Raw genomic sequence first — 21,516 nt, forward strand, 5'->3', positions numbered from 1 at the left:
GAAGGATTCCGCAAAAATGACTGAGCAGGTTAAACTTGAAGGACGGGACATGGCCAAAAGAAAGAACCCACTAGATTTATCTTTAAAGGACACATATGCTTATATGTGCTTGGTTTGAATTAGTTCGTTCTTGAAAAGGTTTCCATGCTCTGTTTAGAAAACACTTTCCTCAGACTGTCCATCGCTGCAGCTCCTCTTTTCATCCTCTGTCTCAAACACATGGTTTTTGCTCCTGTCTCTTTAAGAGAAAGGTTCACTGCTGCCACATTAGTGTAAGAGTGAATTATGCAAATGTGGGACATTGTGATGTCATGATGATGCAGACGTTTGGTCTGGACGAGGAGATCATTACCGTTTACCGTAGACTTTGGTCTTTTTAACTTTTCGGGGCTTACACAGAGAATAATTCATGGATCTTGATGAAAATCAGACATTTTGAGGACAAATATCTACGAATGTGTTATAATTTGGAGCAGCTTGGTTGAATTTAAGGGACATTTGGGCCTTAGTGGAGTTATGAGCTCTACTTAGGGACATCGAGTGTTTTCTACTTTTAAGTTACCAGTTAGTTTTACCTCTTTCATTTGTTGTCTCTTCGCATGTCTGTTATCGTCTGTTAATTAGCAAGATGACACAAAAACAACCAAACGGATTTCCATGAATCTTGTTGGAGGGATGTGATCTGGATCAGGGAAGAACTCATCACATTTTTTTTGGGGATCCAATAATCTTCGATCACGTTCTTTCCTCTCATGCTGTGGTCTAATGTAGTTTAACCAGAGTAAAGAACTTTGCTTCTCAGACTTTATGACATTGAAGAGTTTGTTGCAGCAGCTGATGAATCTCTGACAGTTCAGTGTCCTGAACAACCTGAACCTCACTTCACCTCCTGCCGTGAGTTTGCAGGAATAAGTAAAAGCTCCTCCAGGAGGCTGCAGATCTCCTGGAGGCCCGCGGAGGTCGCTCTGCGCTCCGCCGCCTCTCCCGATCTGCCTCTCCGCTGCGACTCTCCCTGCTCTCCCCTCATCCTCCTCTCAGAAAGCTGCAGCTCCGAGAGGAAAAGGAAAAAAGTCTGGTCGAGCCTTTCCGGTCTGAGAGACAGTCTGCTGCCGAGAGCCGGAGCTGGGGGGACGCGCTGGCGGAGGCGGAGAGATCCTGACCGAGGGGCAGCAAGGACAGAGCGGGGCAGGGAGCGCGTAACGCCCGGTAACCCCGCACGGGAGCACCGCAGCCCCACACACAGTTTCTACCTGTTTTTTACGTAAATGAATTCGTCCTGTGTGCGGTGTGAAGAGGAGGAGAGTTGGCGCACAGCAGAATGTCTCCTCGGATAAGAGCGCACACGGTTCTCGCTCCGCGCTCCCCCATCCGCGCGTCTCTCCGTGCCCGTGGATCCGCCGCAGAGCTCCGGCCGGTGCCCGTCCTCCTCTCCACCGCCCCGCTGCTCCCACCTGCGAGTGTTTGTCCGAGACGTGGTTACATAACTCGGCGTCTTTGTCGCTGACTCCACCGCCGCACCACCAGAGCCAGGAGCGGGGAGAGCCGAGGCTGCTCTTCCGCCCCAGCGGCATCAGCAGCGGCAGGATTTAAAGCCTGGGGGGACGAGGAGGAGGCTGGAAACCTGAGTCCAGCGGTGATGAGAACTCACCACGAGTGGATTTCACTGGTTTGCTGCCAGACGCATCTGGAAAGGATCACACAGGGATCCACTCCCCCTCCAGAGGAGCAGGGGATAATTCACATCTCAGACATTTCAGGGTTTCACTGCTGCCTCCCACCCTGAGTGTTCATGAGCGGTTACAACCTTCTCCTGAGAGCCACAGAACCAGATTTCCTCCTGGCCCCGGTGGGTTTGGACATGTTGGACAACCCTGGCCCACAGTAGTTGACCACAAGGCCGAGCATCGTCTTCCAGAAGTCAGATTAGTGATCCTGCAGGGTTTCCTCGGAGCCATGCAGTGAAGATGTGTGCAGCCAGGTTCAGTGGCTGCCTCAATGGCTGTGCGGAGGAGGCTGCCGCGGGGGCCGCCGGTCCGGTCATGGCCTCCAGGATGATGGACTGGACCGAGGCCGGTCCCCGCATCCTCCACAGCCTGGAGATGGGCACGGTGATGACCGTCTTCTACCAGAAGAAGTCCCAGCGGCCCGAGAGGAGGACGTTCCAGATACGGCAGGACACGCGACAGATAGTGTGGAGCCGAAACCCTGACAAAGTAGAAGGAGAGAGTAAGTATTTCCTTTAAAAGAGTGGATGGATTACTGAGTGGGATGACCAAGACCTGACCCCCTGACCCCCTGACCCCTGAGACTCCAGGTTCCATTGCAGACCGTCAGTGTGAAGTGTCTAAGATTTAACGTAGGGAAGTTATTATTGTTTTTGATTATTCCTCCTTTTACACCTTCATCCTGTGCTGCAGTATTTGATGTAGTATCTGTGCAGGTTATGGTCTGTGGAGACTCCCGCTATCCAGACATTAAGCAAAAATATTGCTAATACTACCGTAGCCATCTCTCGCCAAGGACGTCGCTGGGAGACAGAGTCTGTGGCTTTACTTCTGAGAGCCCGACTGGTTTATTGATGACACCTATGTCAGGTATCATATCAGCAATAGTAGTGAAAAATAACAGATGACAGATAACAACCTGAAAAACCAAAAGTTTCTACGACTCGACTCGTAGAGAAAAGTAGTTCTTATCTTTTGAGTGAACTGGCCCTTTAACAGAATGTGTTTGTAAAGGTGCATGAACGAGGATCACAGACTGTAAAATATTGCTGGGTTGGTCCCGCCCCCTTCCCCTCTTGAAGCGATGTTGCAGCTGCGGTGCTGTCATGGCGTCCTCAGCGGACAGACGGATCACGACCCCGTGACCTCCGCTTCCGTCCATGTCCACCTCACAGAAACTCTCCAGACAGAAGAGTGTGCACGCCGCTGCCACATGGGCCATGAGTAATGGCTCAGCTCGGAGCTTCATGTCCGACACGCCACCCGCTTGACTGACGGACTGACTGATGGTGGGCGGAGGTGGCGGGGGCTGGAGCGGAGTCAAGTAGCAGTGGTGAAGCTGTTGTGCTGTAGAACGGGCCTGTCGAGCACCGTGCCGCCTGTCTGGGGTGTGGAGGCTATTGTCTGCGCCCTGGATTTCGTGGCCCGGGGGAGGATTTGTTACAGTGTCTGTTGGCAGAGAGAAAAGTTCCTGCATTCACTGGCATGATAGAGTTTCCTTCTGTCTGCCATGTGTTATTCTCTCAGACTTTATGGTAGCACACTCTTACAGAGGAGAAAAGACAGAATGAGATAGAAAGAGTGTGTCAGGTTTGTGTTTCCGTCCTTCTGGACACATTGTCACCCAAGACAAGACAGAAACTCAAATCAGCAGTTTGACAACAGGGACACAGTTTAATGACACGTAACAGAAAACTCCACAATTTCACTTTTCTCACTAACAACTGCATGTTGCACCAAACTAGAGCTGAACTCCTGCGCTTTTTACTCAGAGACATCAGCTTTGTTAAAACGCTCCTCCAGTCCTTTCTTTGTTTTCTTACTCGGCTAATGACAAAGACCGCTCGTGATGCAGAGAGACAGAAAAGTGCAGATAAGTTTGTGTAATGATTCCAGAGGAAAATTAAGAGAGAAAATCGTGATCTGAAATCAAAGCAGGAAAATCATGTTGGTTGTTTTGCTCTCGTCGTTCAAAATTAACCCTTAAAGTGAAGCTAAATCATGCTGGTCGCCCCTGGTGGTGGCTGGCTGCGGCCTCCTCCGTGTTAGCAGATGGGACATGGACCAAACTTTAAAACAAGTTCTCAAGTACTCAGTAAAAAATGATCAAAGGTGTTTTAAAAAAAGGAATTTTAGAAAGTTTTATATAGAGTGTGACGTGGGCCACAACTTTCTGTATTAAACTAGTTAAGACTCGGCCAACATCCAAAACCAAATATAGTTTGAACATTTTTTATCTGAACCTGACCTGACTCGTCCTGAGGTGTTCGGGGATCGACCCTCTTACCCACGTTTGGTTTAAATGAGTTATTTGATGACATAAAAACATTTTGAAATATCGTGCAATTGGTCGAGTCTCACGAAGGCATAAATGAACCTTCAGGGCCCCTGTAGGTTTCTCTTCTTTTCTATCCCTCCTTCTTTCTTTTCTACTGAAGCTCAGAGACAAACGTCCTCTGTGCACATGTGTTGTTTCTGCTCACGGAGCCTCGTCAATTATTTATACATAATCATAAAGCGTATGAACAGGTGCCTTCGCTAATCCAACAGGAAAACCACAGCAAACACCTACAGTCACACTAAATCTACACAATATAACACGCACACGCACATGCACACACACACACACACACACACACACACACACACACACACACACACACAGGCTTTCATAACCCACAAACGCCACTTTACAAACAACCTCCCTCTAGACAAACTCACCAGAACATTCCAGGAACTCAGCGGGTCTCTCCTTCACTTTATCTCCCACCGCTCTATCGCTCTCTACCTCCTATTTTCTCACCTCTCAATTTTCCTCCTCCAGTTATTTCCCAATTTCCTCCACAAACATCCCCCCACCCACACACACACACACACACACACACACACACACACACACCTTTACACCCTTCTCATTATCAACATTTCCGCTGACCTTCCATTTGACTTTCTTTTTGAGTTTTTCAGGTCGTTCATCTGATACTTTGTTCATAGAAATCTCATATTTATCTGACTGACCTTCCTCACTCCTCCTCTCACCTCCTCGTTCTCTCCGTTCTTTTGCTCTTGCATCCCACAGCTTGTTATAAAATAAAGTTCTCACTCAGTTTCCATACACACACACACACGCGCACACACACACACGTGTACACACACGTCTGATCAGTGTTTTTCTTTGAGACGAGTGGAGGCATTAGATCCAGAGGCAGAGGAAGTATGGGGTTATCAGGGAGTGTCTCTCTTCCTGTCTGCAATTGAAGGACAAAAGGTCCTGCATCTTCTGCAGGAAGCAGAGACATGGACCACACATGAGGGGCTGGATGCCTCAGACACTGATTTAAGGAGGGCTGCAGCCAACTATTGTTTTTATAAGTAATTACTTTGCTCGATTCACCGGTTAGTTGTTTGGTTTGTAAAACAGAACTCTGGACCTTATCTAATGAAAGACGCAGCAGGAGATTGTCTGGGTCAGATTCGTAGAGCAGGTGACATATGTACATGATTTTTTTGTTTACAGCCAATGTTTCAATTCAGTCTCAGGGCCTGAGTGACATTTTCTCACACTAGTGAAATAGAAGCTGTCGGATGTAAGAAAACTGCATTAAAATCCACGGCTGCAGCTGAAACTATGACATCTGTCTGCAAGGATGGTAAAAACTTTATGGATGATAGTGGGAGCATCCAAGCGGGAGAGACCCGAGCAGGCATGGCACATAAACAGCTCCTTGTTTTCATCCTGATATTTTTGTATTCTTTTTGTTTTTGTCTCTCATCAACACGCCCACTCGCTTGTCTGGACATTTTCCGAGTCTTTTCTCACTTGAACTCATTTTCCAGACATTTTATTTGGGGACTGGTTGGAAAATTTAAACCTCCTTCTGCTCAAATATGCAACTCTTAACCACCAACCCTTAAATTAATCAATAACAAAAGTTTAAATTGTAGTTAGAAAGGTTTGTGCAACAGAGTTTCCAGGTTAAGAATAAATCTGAGCTGGTAAAACCCACATTTACCATCCTTAGAAACCATCTCATCCATTTATCCAGTTTCTAAACTCCTGCTTGTTTTTCATTCCCATTTGTCTCGTCCTTTGCATTTCTGTGACTTACTGTAAAACCCCTCGTGCCATCTGGCAGGGAGTGATGTCATCGGCTGAACCAGGAACAGTTTGTTTCACTGGAAATGCACTGCAATTATCAACGGCTGGTGGTTTCAGGTCGGCCGTGCACGCAGCTGCTCACACTGAACATTCATTCAGTTTCTCTCCTGCGCTGAAAAGAAACATAAACTGCCTTCAAACGGAACGTCTCAGATTTGAGTTACGATATATAGGAAGTAGTGCACACAGTGTGTTTGTTGTGTTTAAATGTTTAAGCTGTGAGAACAGTGCTGCACTGGCAACAAGGACGCTGCTGCACATGCAAACAATTTAGCAGAAAATTTAAAGCGCAAAATAACAGAGGGAAAAAAATAAGGATGTTGAGAACAACGATATTCAGCTGTAAATAAAGGTGGTCGACATGATGTAATGGTTCTGTGGGATTTGTTTAGAATAAGAAGTTTCACCAGACTTGAACTCATCAGACTTTAAACAGACCGTGTGGTGCTGAATTGAATTGGTGCAGGTTTCCCCTTCAACATCCTGGAAGCGATCAGGTCGTCTCTGTGTGACGATCAGATTCAGAGTCGTGTTCTTCTGCTGATTCCAGCGTTGAACCTCGTCCCAGTAAAGTTTGAACCAGATTCTATCCAACGTTTTCTCTCAAATCCGCTGCCAAACATGTTCGCTGTCGTCTCCACGAGCCGAGATATGAACCAGATTTCTGCTCTCGACTGACTTTAATTCAGAATTATATAAATCCTGCTTCGATTATTAATTTATCTTCTGTTCATGTGGGAAACTTTGGTATCAAATATCAGAAAGACTCTTTTCTCAATTATTTCTGTTTTAATTCGGCAGAAAATTAACACACAGGTTTATGAGAGAGAAATCTAATGTGTGTGTGTGTGTGTGTGTGTTTGCACAAGACATCTGCTGTGTCAATAAGGCATAGTTTTCTTTGTGGGTGTGTCGATGGCCTCGAGGGTCAGAGTCACGTCCAGAGTTGCCGTCATTCTCTGTGGTCGATCACGTGACTTCGCCGCTCGGTTTAACTCTTTAATTCACATGAGCTGGATGAAGCGTGAATTCTGACTTTTATGTCTAATCAGGTTTGAAATTTCCGTCTCGTCACACGAACACATATTCTTGTTTTCAGAATATTTATTAGACAAAAAACACGAAGAATAATCTGAACTTCCACATGAATGAATGAATACTGATTAATTCATTGATGAGTCAAAGCAAAAAATGAATTAAAGTATGTGGCTGCTTGGCTTCTTCTTTAGGCCCATGTCTCATCTTCCAACCAAGTGTCATGGAAATCTATTCAGTCATTTTTGTGTAATCCTGCTGACAAACAAACATCAAACATCCCTTCAAACTATTCAAAAGTCAGTTAATCTTCTTGTTTATCCACAGAGATTATCCTCAGTGTCAAATTGCAGTTTCTTGAAAATCTGAATTTAATCAATCAATGAATCACCAAAGATTTATTCCATTAAACATTTAATGAACATGTAAGTGATGATTTTTCCAAATAAATGTGGAGGTAAGTTTGTCTGCTGCTGAAAAATCCTCTGCAGCAGTTCGACAGCTGAGATGTTTGTGTGTCTGTGTGTTTGTGGCTTTTCTGGACTCACACACACAAAGATACACAACAACATTAGTTCAGCTCTCCGGCAGCAATCTTCTGTGTGTTTTTGGCAGGGAAATGATACAACGAGCCAAACTGTGATTTATGGTTTGTGCATATTTGTGCTCATGCAACACTATCCCTCCTTCCTGCCTCCCTCCTGCAGTCGACATACGGGAGATCCGGGAGCTGCGGCTGGGGAAGGGCTCCAGGGATTTTGAGCGCTACCCAGAGGAGGCTCGTAAACTGGACTCTGCTCACTGCTTCATCGTTCTCTACGGCCTGGAGTTTCGCCTCAGGACGCTAAGTGTGGCCGGTCAGTGTGTGTGTGTGTGTGTACACAAGTAACAACACATTAAAAAGAACAAAAACAAATTTAAATGTGAAAATCTCCAAATACATTAATGAAAACTAGATTTCTATATTTCCCCTAAAATGAATCATTTGTTATTTGTCAAATTACTTAAGAAAAGACAAAAAAAACTTAAAGAACTGCAAAAATGTGCATTTTTATATAATTGCGTAGATAGATTTTTGAAAAAGGCTGATGCTGAAGAGGAATAGTATTTATGATGTATTTTCTGTGTGACTTTGCAGCGTTCAGTGAGGAGGAGGTTAACATCTGGGTCACAGGTCTGAACTGGCTGATGATTGACACTCAGAGAGCGCCGGCTCCGCAGCAGATCGACAGGTGAGCTGTAGGTTTCATCAAATATATTTTATATAATATATATAAAAATAAATCTATAACCTGCCCCCACACACTCCCAACACTGGTCTGTATGTACAAAACGTAGACTGTGAGTTAAGATGGATGACATGAAGCCTCCCCAAAAGTGTCTGGTGGCTGCCTTTAGTATAAGGCTTAAATCCCACCTCCTCCATGTTAGTGGATGGGACATGGACCAAACCAGAAAGTGCACATCACTTCTCTGAAGACTCTTAATTCAATAAGATGAAATATTGATTGGAGACATGAACAAGCTTTAGTGAAATGTTTGTGTGTATAAAGAAGAAACTGACATTGTCCTTCACATGTAAAGAAGACGTGTGGTAACCTGGGCCGAAGACGAGGCTGCAGAACACGAACATTTGTTTTTGAGTCCAGGTTTCAGAGGCTGTGGTGGGAGCAGGAGAACAGAGGGAGGCTGTGAAGATGTGCAGGAGAAAACCAGCGGTTTATATTTGGAGGTGGTCAGCGGAAAGGAACCAGCTAATTCAGTCTGTTTGTGCTCGTTGTGTAAACGAGTGGATCCATCCGCTCAATGTTTAATTTACAGGGTTTGAAAAATACAGACTGACTCTTTTCTCAGCTTCTACCTGAAACTTTAGCTCATGAGGAGAAAACAGCTTTTGGACATGTGTGTGGAAATTGTCTTTGTTATTTATGTCTCGATGTGGACAACAGCCAGCGGCCAGAGGCTTTTTCCAGGTTCTCATGTCCGTCCTTCACATTCTTGTGAACATGATATCTCAAAAACACCAAGAGGGAATTTCTTAAATTTTGGTACAAACACTCGGTTAGACTCACTGATTGACTGATTCGATTTTGGTGGTTAAAGGTCAAAGGTCAAAGTCACGTCGGCCTCACAAGTCATGTTTTTGGCCTCTTGGACATGATATCTCATTTAAGTGACCTCATATGAGTCTGGAAAACATGTATGTAGACTGAATGCACTGGTTGGTGGAGGCATACAACCACAGGGCGGTGCTTCTATGTGTAATCTACAGTATATAGTCATAGCAGGTGTTGTCTCCCATAATGCATCAGCTGTCCTTGAGATCTGTTCACTCAGACCAAATTCAGAGGTGGTCTAGGACCTCGAACTACCCACTGACGTCCTCTGTCCCGCTACAACTTCACAATGACTCAAGCATTTTTATGCTTATTTGTCCAAATGTTGTTTGTCGTCACAATATCACCACACAGATATTTGTTTTTAACTTTAACTTGAGTGACAATCTGTTTAATCTGTCGTCTCCGTCCCTTCGCCTGCAGGTGGCTGAGGAAGCAGTTTGAAGTCATGGACAGGAACCATGAGGGCAGGTGGGTGAGTCGCCACTAAACATGTCAACACGCTGGTTTTACTGCAGCCTGTGATGGATGCTGATTGGCCGCTCCGTCACAGCGGGTTGAAAGTGAAACCAGATCCAGATGTGATCAGAGAGCTCGTTTGGCTCCTGTTGGGGATATGACTTAACGTGCACACTCCGAGCGGCCCACGTGTCACAGGGTCGTTTTCTCCCTTGTCTCTGGCTTCTGTTTGGGTGGAGGCCACTCCAGGACAAACAGCCTGCCACCGCCTGATAAGGAGCAGGAAGTGATGCGATGGGCTGGGTCTGGGAGAGGGCAACTTCCTGTCTCTTGTGAAAATAGTAACAGAATCTAGACAGAGGCAAGAGGGAGGAGAGACGCATCGGACCTGACAACAGCGGGTCGTTGACCCCATGAGACCGTCTCTGCCTCTGAGCACCGACGGCTCACGGTTGCATGTGTTTTATGAATCAACTGAAGTGATTATCCGTGTGCTGAGGTAAAGAGGTCAACGACTCTGCAGGAGAATCTGCTGCAGCTTTTCTGTAAATACAGTTTTTACAACAGTCCCCGGATGAAACCATGTTTACGTCTGCTGGACGTGGACTTTTATTTGGATTTACACCAAATTGCGTAAACTCATAAATATCAGTCCCCTGCATGTGCCTAAGGTCTTTCATCGAGATCCATGAGTTGTTCTCTGAGAAACCTACGAAGATTCTGAGAAACGTCTCCTCGCGTCCTTCCACCAAGTTTCGTTGTAATACGTCAAGTATTTTTTGCGTAATCCAAACAAACAAGGAGTAAAAACATAAATACTTAAAGAATCTCTCCACAGTGTCTGATCTGTTTCCAGTTATTTTCAGATTATTTAAATTATCATATTTATGTTTTTATGTATTTCTTATCTTTATTCCAGAGTGTGGTCTTTCTGATATTTCGTTGCTCAGACAGATCTCCTGTGCTCCATCTTCAGCTCCTCTGCTCTTTGGTTAAAAAAGAATTCTTGTCTCTTGTTGCCGCTCAAATTTAAAACGGTCGTTCTGCAGCTGAGGCTCATGTTTCAGGAGTGAAAGCCTCAGAGCAACGTTTGTTGTGATAGAACTTTTGAGCTCAGCGAGGTTCACATGGTTCTACCATTGTTGTTAAATCCTTGAAGATGAAAACAATGAAAATCACTTGAGTCATTTTAAACATCCTTCACACACAGCGCCACCCTCTGGTGAACACAGAAAACATCACTGTCTTCTAGAAGCCTTGTGATCCGTCTGCTTCAGTGAGTTCAGACTGTTGTTAAGTTTGTCTCGTGCTTTTCTTTCCAGCGTCACGGTGAAGGAAGTGAAAGCTCTGCTGCCTCAGGTCAACTACAGAGTCCCCAACATGCGTTTTCTCAAAGACAAACTACAGGTCGGAGCAGAACGTCTCGTGCACTTTAAATGTATGTATTTGTCTCCTCTGGGTTTTCTGACGTGACCACGGTGCCGATTTTCTTTCGCACTGACAGGAAGTGGAGGCGAGGAGCGATTTGTCGTACCCCAACTTTGCACAGCTCTACAGGACGCTCATGTTTGACGCACAGAGGAGTGTGAGTCTCAGTGTTGAGTATTGCACACACACACACACACACACACACACACACACACACACGTTCACTGAATGGCAGAAAAACTTCTTAAATTCTGTACTTCCAGAAAATTAAAACTCCACCTCAATTAAAAGACCCAATTTAAGTAAAACCTTTAACTGAATAAAATAAATAAAACAATAAAAAAAGATGGAGGACTCGTCTCCACTTCTTCTTGCTGCACAAACATGAAGCCGATATTTCTCAGATATGAGAGCGGCCATCTTGCACTGATGACATCAGTGGAGTTGGAGTATCAAGGTCTTATAGACCCCCCCTCCCCCCTGCAGTTTTTTATTTCATCTTGAAATTGATAAAAATACCCTAAAGTACAGAATTTGAGTATTTCACCAGCACCCTGTTAGTTTCCACGTCTGCACTCGCACCACACGACGCTCACGTTAAGTCTTACCTGTCGATGCTTCACCTGGCTCCTCCCACCTGTCCGTCACCTGGTTCCCCCCCCTCTCTGTTCCCAGATTATTGAGCAGCTGGAGCTCTCCTTCCCTCTGAGGTGAGTCCCTCCTCCTCCACCTTCACCCTCACCCTCACCTCCTCCTCTTCCTTGGCCTCCACTCCCTCATATGCACCCCACCACCGTCCTCCTCTCCACACTCAGATCCAGAGGAAGGGAAGGAAACACTTCCATGTGTTTTTCATGTTTTAATAAAAGAGTCAGACCAATAAAAAGTTCAGTATCAGAGTTTACGTTTGAAGTTATCAAAACTTTTATTTTACAAATAAACAATGCTGAAAAGATTTATGTTGAAATTCTACAATTTCTTTTTCAAGTTCTATATATGTGGTTGTATTTGTGTTTGTCTTTAAAGTTTAATAATGACATCTTAAAATATATATGTGTCGACCGATATATCGTTTTGGACATTTTTTACTCCAGTTTTGTCGTGTTGTGTAGGAACGTGGACAGACCGGAGCTTTGTCAGATCTCTCTCTACGACTTCCAGAAGTTTTTACAGATGGACCAGAAGGTACCGAGCAGATTCAGATCCCGTCAAAAAACAACAGCTCTCTACAAACTGTGTCTTTGTTCTCACGTCCTCGTCTCGTCTCGTCTCAGGAGTCCTGGGCGTCGGAGCTGAGCCGCGTCAGAGAGTTTCTGATGGGGTACATGAGGGGGGGCCCACACCCTGAGCCGATGCTTCAACTAGATGAGGTGAAGCAAACGCACAAACGTGCACGGAAACTGAAATAAACTCTTCCTTACTTTACTCTGTTTTTTATTTTTCCAGTTCCTGACCTTCCTGTTCTCTAAAGAGAACTCGGTGTGCGACCCTCGACTGTCGCCCGTTGTTCTCGACGACATGAAGAGACCTCTGTCTCAGTACTGGATCTCCTCCTCACACAACACGTACGTCTCATGGTCTTTACTGTTCTCACACCTCACAGTTAAAACACAAACTTTTATTTTACAGAATCACCAATGCAGAAAAATATGTGCATTTATTATTATTTTACTTGAGTCCGTTATGTCGTTGTTATTGCAGCTACCTGACGGGCGACCAGTTTTCCAGTGAATCGTCTCTAGAAGCCTACGCCCGCTGTCTGAGGATGGGCTGCCGCTGCATCGAACGTAAAGAACAAGATTTTTAAATCTTGAGAATATAAAATTTTCAGTACAAACCTTTGATTAACTTGTGAGTCGGTGTGAGCACTGCAGGTAAAATTTAAACTGTGTGTTCTGATCCCAGTGGACTGCTGGGACGGACCGGACGACCTGCCGATCATCTACCACGGCCACACGCTGACCTCCAAGATCAAGTTCCTGGACGTGCTGCACACCATCAAAGAACACGCCTTCGTCACGTCCGAGTGAGTTTGTCGTTGACGGCGTTCACTGTCTCACCAACATAATCCAAAGTAATAACTAACCACAAAAACAGACCTGACAAAACGAGTTATCATGTGCGAAGCAGGATTTCCTCTCCTTATTTTAACACCGTTACAACGACTTGTTGTTTATAACCTTCACAGACACACTGACGTTGATTGAATTCACTGATTCCTCCGTTTCTTTGCTCCTGAGTTGACGAAGCATCGTCTGTGCAGGTTTCCTGTGATTCTGTCCATCGAGGATCACTGCAGCGTCGTCCAGCAGAGGAACATGGCCACGCACTTCAAGAAGGTGTTCGGAGACCTGCTGCTCGTCAAGCCCGTCGACAACAACGCAGAGGAGCTTCCTTCACCGCACCAGCTCCGCAGGAAGATCCTCATCAAGGTGCACACTCACACACACACACACACAGAAGGCCTGTGTTCATTTTCTTCTACTTGACGACCACGCAGACAAATTGTGAAGAAGCTGTTGTCTCCTTTTATTTTGTGTCTTAGCACAAAAAGCTGGTGGAGGGAACTCTGTACGAGGAGGTGACGTCAGCCAGCTACTCCGAGAACGACATCAGCAACTCTCTGAAGAACGGCATCCTTTACCTCGAGGACCCCATCGACCACGTGAGTGTGTGTGTGTGTGTGTGTGTGTGTGTGTGTGTGTGTGTGTGTGTGTTCAGTACACTGGATCACTGCAGTTGTGTTTTTCTGATTTACAGACGTGGACTCCACATTATTTCGTCCTGACCAGTAATAAGATCTACTACTCAGAGGAGACGTCTCACTACCAGACGGCTGATGAAGAGGAGGATGACGAAGGAAAAGAGGTGGGGATCTGATGATAATCAAGTTAATGTAATCTCATTACATCCAACACGATGATGAAAATATCAGAGTGTGGATTAATTGACTTCTCTGCTTCTCCTTCCTCTTGTCAGGAGCACAACAACAACAACAACAACAACGAGCAGCACTGCGCCGAGCGTTGGTTCCACGGGAAGCTCGGCGGAGGGCGAGACGGTCGGCAGGTGGCGGAGAAGCTGCTGCAGGAGTACTGCGAGGGCGGGGCTAAAGACGGCACCTTCCTGGTCAGAGAGAGCGAGACGTTTGTCGGAGACTTCACCCTCTCCTTCTGGTCAGTAACCAAACTCAGGACAATAATAAAAACTATTATCAGGTAAAATCAGGGAATGCAGTACAATAAAAGTATATTTCTGGCTTTGATTTAAAGGAACCTCGTCTAATTTCCTCTGGCAGGGTGGAAAATAATATATAACGCTGTGCTGCAGCATAATGATGATGCTCATCATTATATTTACTGATTATTTGAAGGGCACAGTGGTTGAAGTGTAATTACCGACTCTCTCCTGATGCAGGCGCTCCGGTCGCGTCCAGCACTGCAGGATCCACTCACGTCAGGAGTCTGGCTCCACCCGCTTCTACCTGACCGACAACCTGGTGTTCGACAGCCTCTACTGCCTCATCTGCCACTACAGGGACACACCGCTGCGCTGCAACGAGTTTGAGATGAGGCTGGGAAACCCCGTCCCCCAACCCAACGCACACGAGAGCAGAGAGTGAGTCCCGATGTGACCTGAGGACGATTAAAAGCTGACGTGGAGCCGGAGGGAAGTGAGGATTAAAAGTTTTTCTGTTTCTCAGGTGGTATCACTCCAGTCTGTCCCGGGTTCAGGCCGAACACATGCTTATGCGTGTTCCCAGAGACGGAGCGTTCCTGGTGCGAAAACGAAGCGAACACAACTCCTTCGCCATCTCGTTCAGGTAAAACACGTTTAATCACATTATGAGACTAGAAACTAACAGTAGAGCTCAAACCTCACCAACACTCCCTTTAATTCACTCAGGCTGCAGCAGATTACACAAACTCATAAATGTAAATCATTGAAAATGTAAAAAAAACGTCCTATCACACAATTTTAAACAAATCCTGGATCTGTAACTGCAAATAATCTGGTTTCTGCTCAGTGTGAAAACAGTGGAAGACTGAAAATGACCTAATAACTAAACAACTTTTATATTATGTGTGTGCGTGTGCAGGGCTGAGGGTAAGATCAAACACTGCCGTATCCAGCAGGAGGGACGTCTCTTCATGCTCGGCAGTTCAGCAGAGTTTGAGAGTCTGGTGGATCTGGTGAGCTACTACGAGAAACATCCGCTTTACCGCAAGATGAGGCTCCGCTACCCGATCAACGAGGACACTCTGGACCGGATGGGAACCACGGTCAGTCACACGCGATACTTCAGGAGCAAATCACCGTTTTAGTCCTTTTTCAATGAGAATCAACAAGAAAACAAACTCACAAAGTGCAAATAAACAATGCGACAGTGCAAAGTTGAAGTTGGCTCCTTCTGTCCACATGTTTTCAGAAACTGTTTAAAAACCGACATGATCTTAAAACAGCAGCGACTGAAGTAACCTCTGTCATTTGTTGTGTGTTCGTCAGGAGCTCGACTACGGAGCTCTGTACGAAGTCCGCACGCCTCATTTCTACGTGGAGGCCAATAAGATGCCCACAGCTCGGGTCAGTAACTTTCATCAGCTCATGAATGATTTTCATCCTTTGAACGATCCTGTTTTCTTTAAACTCTGTTCTTTGTCTCTGGAATCACGTACGTAACTATTTTTTCCGTCTCAGTGTACGGTCAAAGCTCTGTACGACTATCGGGCTCAGAGAGAAGACGAGCTCTGTTTCCCCAAACAGGCGCTCATCCTCAACGTGGACAAGCAGGAGGGCGGCTGGTGAGCGACACTCGCCGTGCACGTGACTTCCTGTGGGTCGTGCAGACGCTCGTCACTGACCTCTGACCTCTCTTCAGGTGGCTAGGAGATTACGGTGGGAAGAAGCAGCTGTTGTTTCCTGCAAACTACGTGGAGGAGGTTCCCAGTTCCCCCACCAGAGAGCAGGAGGACGTGGTGGGTTCTGGTTCTGATGTTGAAGCGTGTGTGAAACGGTTTATTTCATTTATTTATTCAAACATCAGTGTGTGTTTGTTTTGCCTCAGTCGACAGAGAACAGTCCTCTGGGAACTTTCCTCAAGGGCTTCATCGACGTTCCCTCCGGCCACGTGGGTGAGTTCAGGAAACAAAGAGCGGATTTACAGACAAACCTAAATCTAAACACTTCTGTAGAATACAGCAATGACATTTTATATCAGAAGGTCAAGCTGCAGGTGCAGTTACTGCAGCTACACATACCATAAAACCACGCCCCCTGCAGGCTACATCACTGAACTGTTGCATTTTGCACATGCAGTCTCAAAAAACTACGAAAAAGATTTAATTTAAATTTCAGTTTCCTTTTCTTACAAATCGCTCTCCTCTCCTCTGTCTCTGTCCTCCCCCCGTCTCCCCTCCTCCTCCAGTGGTTCATAAAGACGGCAAAAATTCGCGGCCGTACGTCTTCACCATCCACTCGCAGCATCTCTCCTCTCACCCGGTGCAGACGCTGGACGTGGCGGCCGACAGTCTGGAGGATCTGACCAGCTGGGTCGCCAAGATCAGAGAGGCTGCGCAGAACGCTGACGCACGGGTCAGTGTGACCCTACACACACACACACACACACACACACACACACACACACACACACACACACACACAGGGAGTCTGAATGCAACTTAACACAACTTTATTCTAATTTATTCTAAGTCACTGCATAAATCAAGAAAGCACTTTTTTTTTGATGGTGACATTTTGAATGTTTTATTTATTTTGTCATAATTTTTCTTAAATAACTGGTCGTGCGGCTTCTTGTCGCTAAAATCTGTTTTGTCATTTAAAGTCACTCTGTATGGTTATCTTATCTCCATGGTAACAGATGCAGGAGGAGAAACAGATGGAGAGGAGGAAGAAGATCGCGGTGGAGTTGTCGGAGCTCGTGGTTTATTGCCGACCTGTCCCCTTCAATGAAGACAGTAAGAATCTTCTCCTTTCGCTTCTTTATTTCTCTATCCACGCGTCTCATTTCCTCTTTAATCTGCTGCCGTGTGCAGAGATCGGCACGGAGAGGACGTGTTATCGGGACATGTCGTCGTTCCCGGAGACGAAGGCTGAGAAGTTTGCGACTCGCAGCAGAGGGAAACGCTTCCTGCAGTACAACCGCCGCCAGCTCTCCAGAGTTTATCCCCGAGGACAGAGGCTGGACTCATCCAACTACGACCCGCTGCCCATGTGGCTCTGCGGCTCCCAGCTGGTCGCACTCAACTTCCAGACCCCAGGTCAGTGTGTGTGTGTGTGTGTGTGCGTGTGCTTGTGTGTTCTAAGATGTTACGATGCCTGGTGTGAATGTGCAACCGTTTCAGTCGTCTTGTTCTATGAAGGACAAACTTTCACAGCTGCTGAAATATCTCTGCAGATAAACCCATGCAGCTGAACCAGGCGTTGTTCATGCTCGGAGGAGGCAGCGGCTTCGTCCCCCAGCCCGACATCATGAGGGACGACGCTTTTGACCCTTTCGACAAGGACTCGCTGCACGTGGAGCCAATCACCATCCAGTTACAGGTCTGATCATAGAGAACTAGTTCGGCCCAATAGTCCAATTAAATTCAGTTGAATTTACCAAAATGTACTAAGTTCTTTCTTGTTCCATCATCCCACCAAGTTTCATGGGAATTCATTCTGTGGATTTTGCATAATTCAAGTAAAAATCCTGATCTCGGGCTGAATCAGCATAAGATTATTTTTGTTTGTTGATCTGAATCCACTTCCTCCGATTCCTTCAGGTGCTTGGGGCCCGACACCTCCCGAAAAACGGCCGCAGCATCGTCTGTCCCTTCGTGGAGGTGGAGATCTGCGGAGCTGATTACGACGGCTGCAAGTGCAAGACGGACGTCGTAGGTAAGACGTCCACCGACCGGAGGCTGATGCCACAGGGCCCCGGCTACATTCAGTCCTAACTGTCTCCTTCTCTCGTCCTCTCAGCCGATAACGGCCTGAATCCCGTGTGGGTGCAGAAGCAGTTTGTGTTTGACATCCACAACCCGACCTTTTCCTTCCTGCGCTTCACCGTCTACGAGGAGGACATGTTCAGTGACCCCAACTTCCTGGCACAGGCAACATATCCCGTCCGACTGCTCCGCACAGGTGAGCATTACACCTAACCCTCAATGTTGTTTAATTCATTATTCGTAAAGCAGGAGAAAGCTCCAGGTCTTTTCTGATCGTGTGGAGTTTGTGTTGATTTACGATGTGTTGTGTTATGTTGTGTTGTGTTGTCAGGTTACAGGAGTGTATCTCTGAAGAACAGCTACAGCGAGGAGCTGGAGTTGGCGTCACTTCTCGTCCACATTGAGATCGTCAATGCAAAGGTATGAAACATAATGATGGATCAAACTGAATTATTGATCACTCAGCCGTACTCACACTCTTTAATCTGCACTGTGCTGCATCTCTTCATCCTCCTGCAGGAGGAAGACGACGAGAACTTGTACACGTCCATCCAGCTGCTGCGGGATCGAACCAGCGAGCTGTCGAACCAGGTGTCGGTCCTGGAGCGGTCGGGCTCGGCCGACCTCAGCTACCAGCAGAGTCTGGAGGAGCTGCGAGCGGCTCAGGATCAGCTGAGCGAGCTGGTGGAGGCTCGAAACCGCAGGTGACTCTCAAGACGCTCTTTACTAATACGTATTTATCTACCAAAATGTACAAACATCTTGTCATTACAACAAGAAGTTATATCATGAAACTCACATGAAATGAATTAGGTGTGTCCACACTCACAGAAAATAAATAATTGAACACTTTTAATTTTCTATTTCCAGGCTGACGGAGAAGAAGAGGAGGGAGAAGCTGAGGCAGCAAGTGGCAGCAAAGCGCAGTTAAATCCTCTCGTCCTCTAGAGGGCGCTGAACTCAAACTGTGCCTGACTGAGTGGTGAAGTGACGCTTGATTTTCTACAGTGGCGAAATGCAATCCACCGATAACTGCAGGAGAGAGAACGCGTTCCCTCCGAATAAACTGTTGAGGCTTCCCAGCAGCGAGCTGTCGCTAACATCAGAGGAAGAAGAGACGAACACAAACATAAAAAACTCAGAAAACTTGAAATATAAAAACAATCAGACTCAGGCTGAAACACACGATGAGTAAATTAGTAAATCACTTCTGTATTTTGCACGTACAGAAAATTGAATAATTGATTATTGATTAATCATTTTCAGGCAATAAAATTTGCTGATTAATGCTTTTCTTCATCTTGTGCAATAACAGCAACAATTAGTCGATTAATCTAATTGTCAATCGTAGTGCTAAAGGCACTTTACACAGTGAGGTCGAGACCTTACAATATCATAGAGAAACCCAAGCACTTTGCTAATATGAAGAGGACAAACTACCCTCACAACAAAAAAATATACCAGGTGAAAAATAAATCAATCCCAAAATTAAATTATCTGCTATTTTGAATTTCAGTTCCTCCAGGAAATCGCAAATTTCACTGATCAATGCACAGTCGAGATACAGTATGTAGAGAACATCAACCGATCTCACAGCTAAAATCTGCAAAATCCTCAAAACTCTGATCTGGGAGGAAGCAGAAGTAGATCTTTGCAACGGTGGTGGAACGCAAACACACCAACGACATCAGTCATAGATCAACACTTTTCTCCCTTACCCAACAGTCCCATTCATTTCAATCGACCTGCTCCACGTCACAGTCGGAGATCTCAGTCTGAGATCCACGACTTATTCTCTGGGGAAATATCAGTAAAAAGTCAGAAAATACAACAGGAAAGAAAGTGATGAAAAATACAAGAAAATTAAGATAAATAAAAATATGGATCAGATCCGATTTAGGATCGAAGGGAGAAGAAAACTCAGGTTTCACTAGAGGAAGAATCAAATCCTCCTGATATGTGGCGGAAATATCGGAGCAGTGGGCACACGTAGCAAAAAAGAAATATCATGTATGTGCCTTTAATTGTTGTGTTTGTCTCGAGTTCGATTTCAGGAAGTTTCTCTGTAACTGGAACGAACTGGAGGAGGAATCCCCTCGTTGGGTTCGGACCACTTCCCGTGAAATGGGTTTAAAGGGATTTAAAGACTGTTGATCACATGAACTCACTACTAACCAAACCACACGAGAAGACTGTCAAAGGGCTCTTAACTTTATTGTACCTTCAAAGAGGCGTGAGAACGCTGGGCTGGGGGAGGTGGCGCCCCCTGGATGTCACCTAAGGGACAGAGGTGTGTTGACTTTGTTCAGACAAACTCTAAAACAAGGGCTATCACAGAAAACTAGCAAAGACTCACTCTCTCTGTTTTTACATCCGAACCGAGTCGTCCGGCTCTGATCAGCGACTGTGGTTCAGTCTGATTCTGGATCTACCAGACGCAGCTTGGACTGGACTAGCTGCACGGCTTCATATCCACCCCCTGTGGCTACTCCCCCTTCCCATCATGCCCTCCGTCTAATTTCTCATTGTATAGAACGTCATTTATTTATCAGACAGGTGTAGATCCAGTTTTAATAGATGATAGAACATGATAATGGACGTCAGATGGAAGATACTGTAACTTTATGTTGACATTTTAAGTTGTGTTCTTAGAGCTCCCTTTAGATGTCCACATAGACACAAACCTCCGTCTATGCAAACGTCCCCTCGGCCTGTAGCCATTGTGTATGAGACAACTTGACTCCAGTTGTGTTTTCTCTTTGTATCTATGCCAGTATTATTACTCTGCATTAAACATACGTTTCCATTTAATAAAGCTCTTACGTGTACGTCTGTCTCCTCCATCACTGTAGAGCAGGTTATGATTTGTTACTGCAACGCTTCATATCAAGCTTTTATTTTGAAAAGTTGTTAAATTTTGTCAATTGCTTTAACAAACAAGTAAATGATTCAAATTCAGTTTTTATAAACCGCACAAAATTCTCTTTCATCTTACGCAAAACGTTGACTATAAAATCTTCAGTGCGGATAAACCAGGTAGGATGAACACAAAGTTTTTCTCACTTCACTAGCAGCTCTGCACACGAACAATAAAAAGTGACAGAATATTGTAGAAGAGTTTGAGGACGACTCACTAATGACGAGGATTAATTCTGCAGAGTCAACACAAGAGAACACAACTTTACAAACAGGTTTCGAACAGAGGAATTTTATACACAAGTGTGATTTCAGTGTCAGGGTCATAAAAATATAATCTATTTCTCATTTCCTGTTTCATATTTCTTGTACACAACTCCTGGAGTCCAACAGATGGTGCCATCGCACATGTAACCAGCTGACAACACAATGATGGAGGTGAATAAAATAATTATTGATCAACGATAATGAGAGAGAAGTCACAAAAAGATTGAAAACAGAATGTGACCCTGTGTCAGCTCAGCCTCAGGATGAATAACGTTCTGAGGTTATGATACTTGTGATTTTGGAAGAAACCATCAGTGATTGGTTAACATGTGTCTTCCCACAGAACTTTAACCAATGACAAGCAAACAAATATTCAGCTACATGTGAGAACACGTGACGGACGAGTCACATGTAACAAACGTTCTTTATCGAGATGAAAAACAAGAAGGATCCTGATGTTCAGG

General features: G+C 45.4%; 1 protein-coding gene across 1 annotated transcript; it reads left to right on the top strand.

Moving 5' to 3' along the window:
- The first annotated feature begins 1,037 nt into the window (after positions 1-1,037).
- Positions 1,038-20,697, top strand: LOC109644530 (1-phosphatidylinositol 4,5-bisphosphate phosphodiesterase gamma-1). The gene is made up of 32 exons (XM_069521416.1): positions 1,038-2,226; positions 7,626-7,775; positions 8,057-8,150; positions 9,459-9,506; positions 10,817-10,901; positions 10,999-11,079; positions 11,598-11,632; positions 12,035-12,107; positions 12,197-12,292; positions 12,369-12,487; positions 12,624-12,709; positions 12,828-12,948; positions 13,186-13,354; positions 13,468-13,587; positions 13,683-13,790; positions 13,902-14,098; positions 14,340-14,540; positions 14,626-14,745; positions 15,022-15,205; positions 15,429-15,506; positions 15,621-15,724; positions 15,802-15,898; positions 15,988-16,054; positions 16,348-16,514; positions 16,801-16,897; positions 16,976-17,200; positions 17,338-17,483; positions 17,705-17,819; positions 17,904-18,065; positions 18,201-18,289; positions 18,389-18,573; positions 18,740-20,697. The coding sequence occupies exons 1-32, from the start codon at positions 1,965-1,967 to the stop codon at positions 18,798-18,800; spliced, it is 3,942 nt and encodes a 1,313-aa protein (XP_069377517.1). The 5' UTR covers positions 1,038-1,964; the 3' UTR covers positions 18,801-20,697.
- Positions 20,698-21,516: the final 819 nt, after the last annotated feature.

This window comes from Paralichthys olivaceus, chromosome 3, assembly GCF_024713975.1.
Source record: "Paralichthys olivaceus isolate ysfri-2021 chromosome 3, ASM2471397v2, whole genome shotgun sequence".
In the NCBI taxonomy this organism is placed as follows: Eukaryota; Metazoa; Chordata; class Actinopteri; order Pleuronectiformes; family Paralichthyidae; genus Paralichthys; species Paralichthys olivaceus.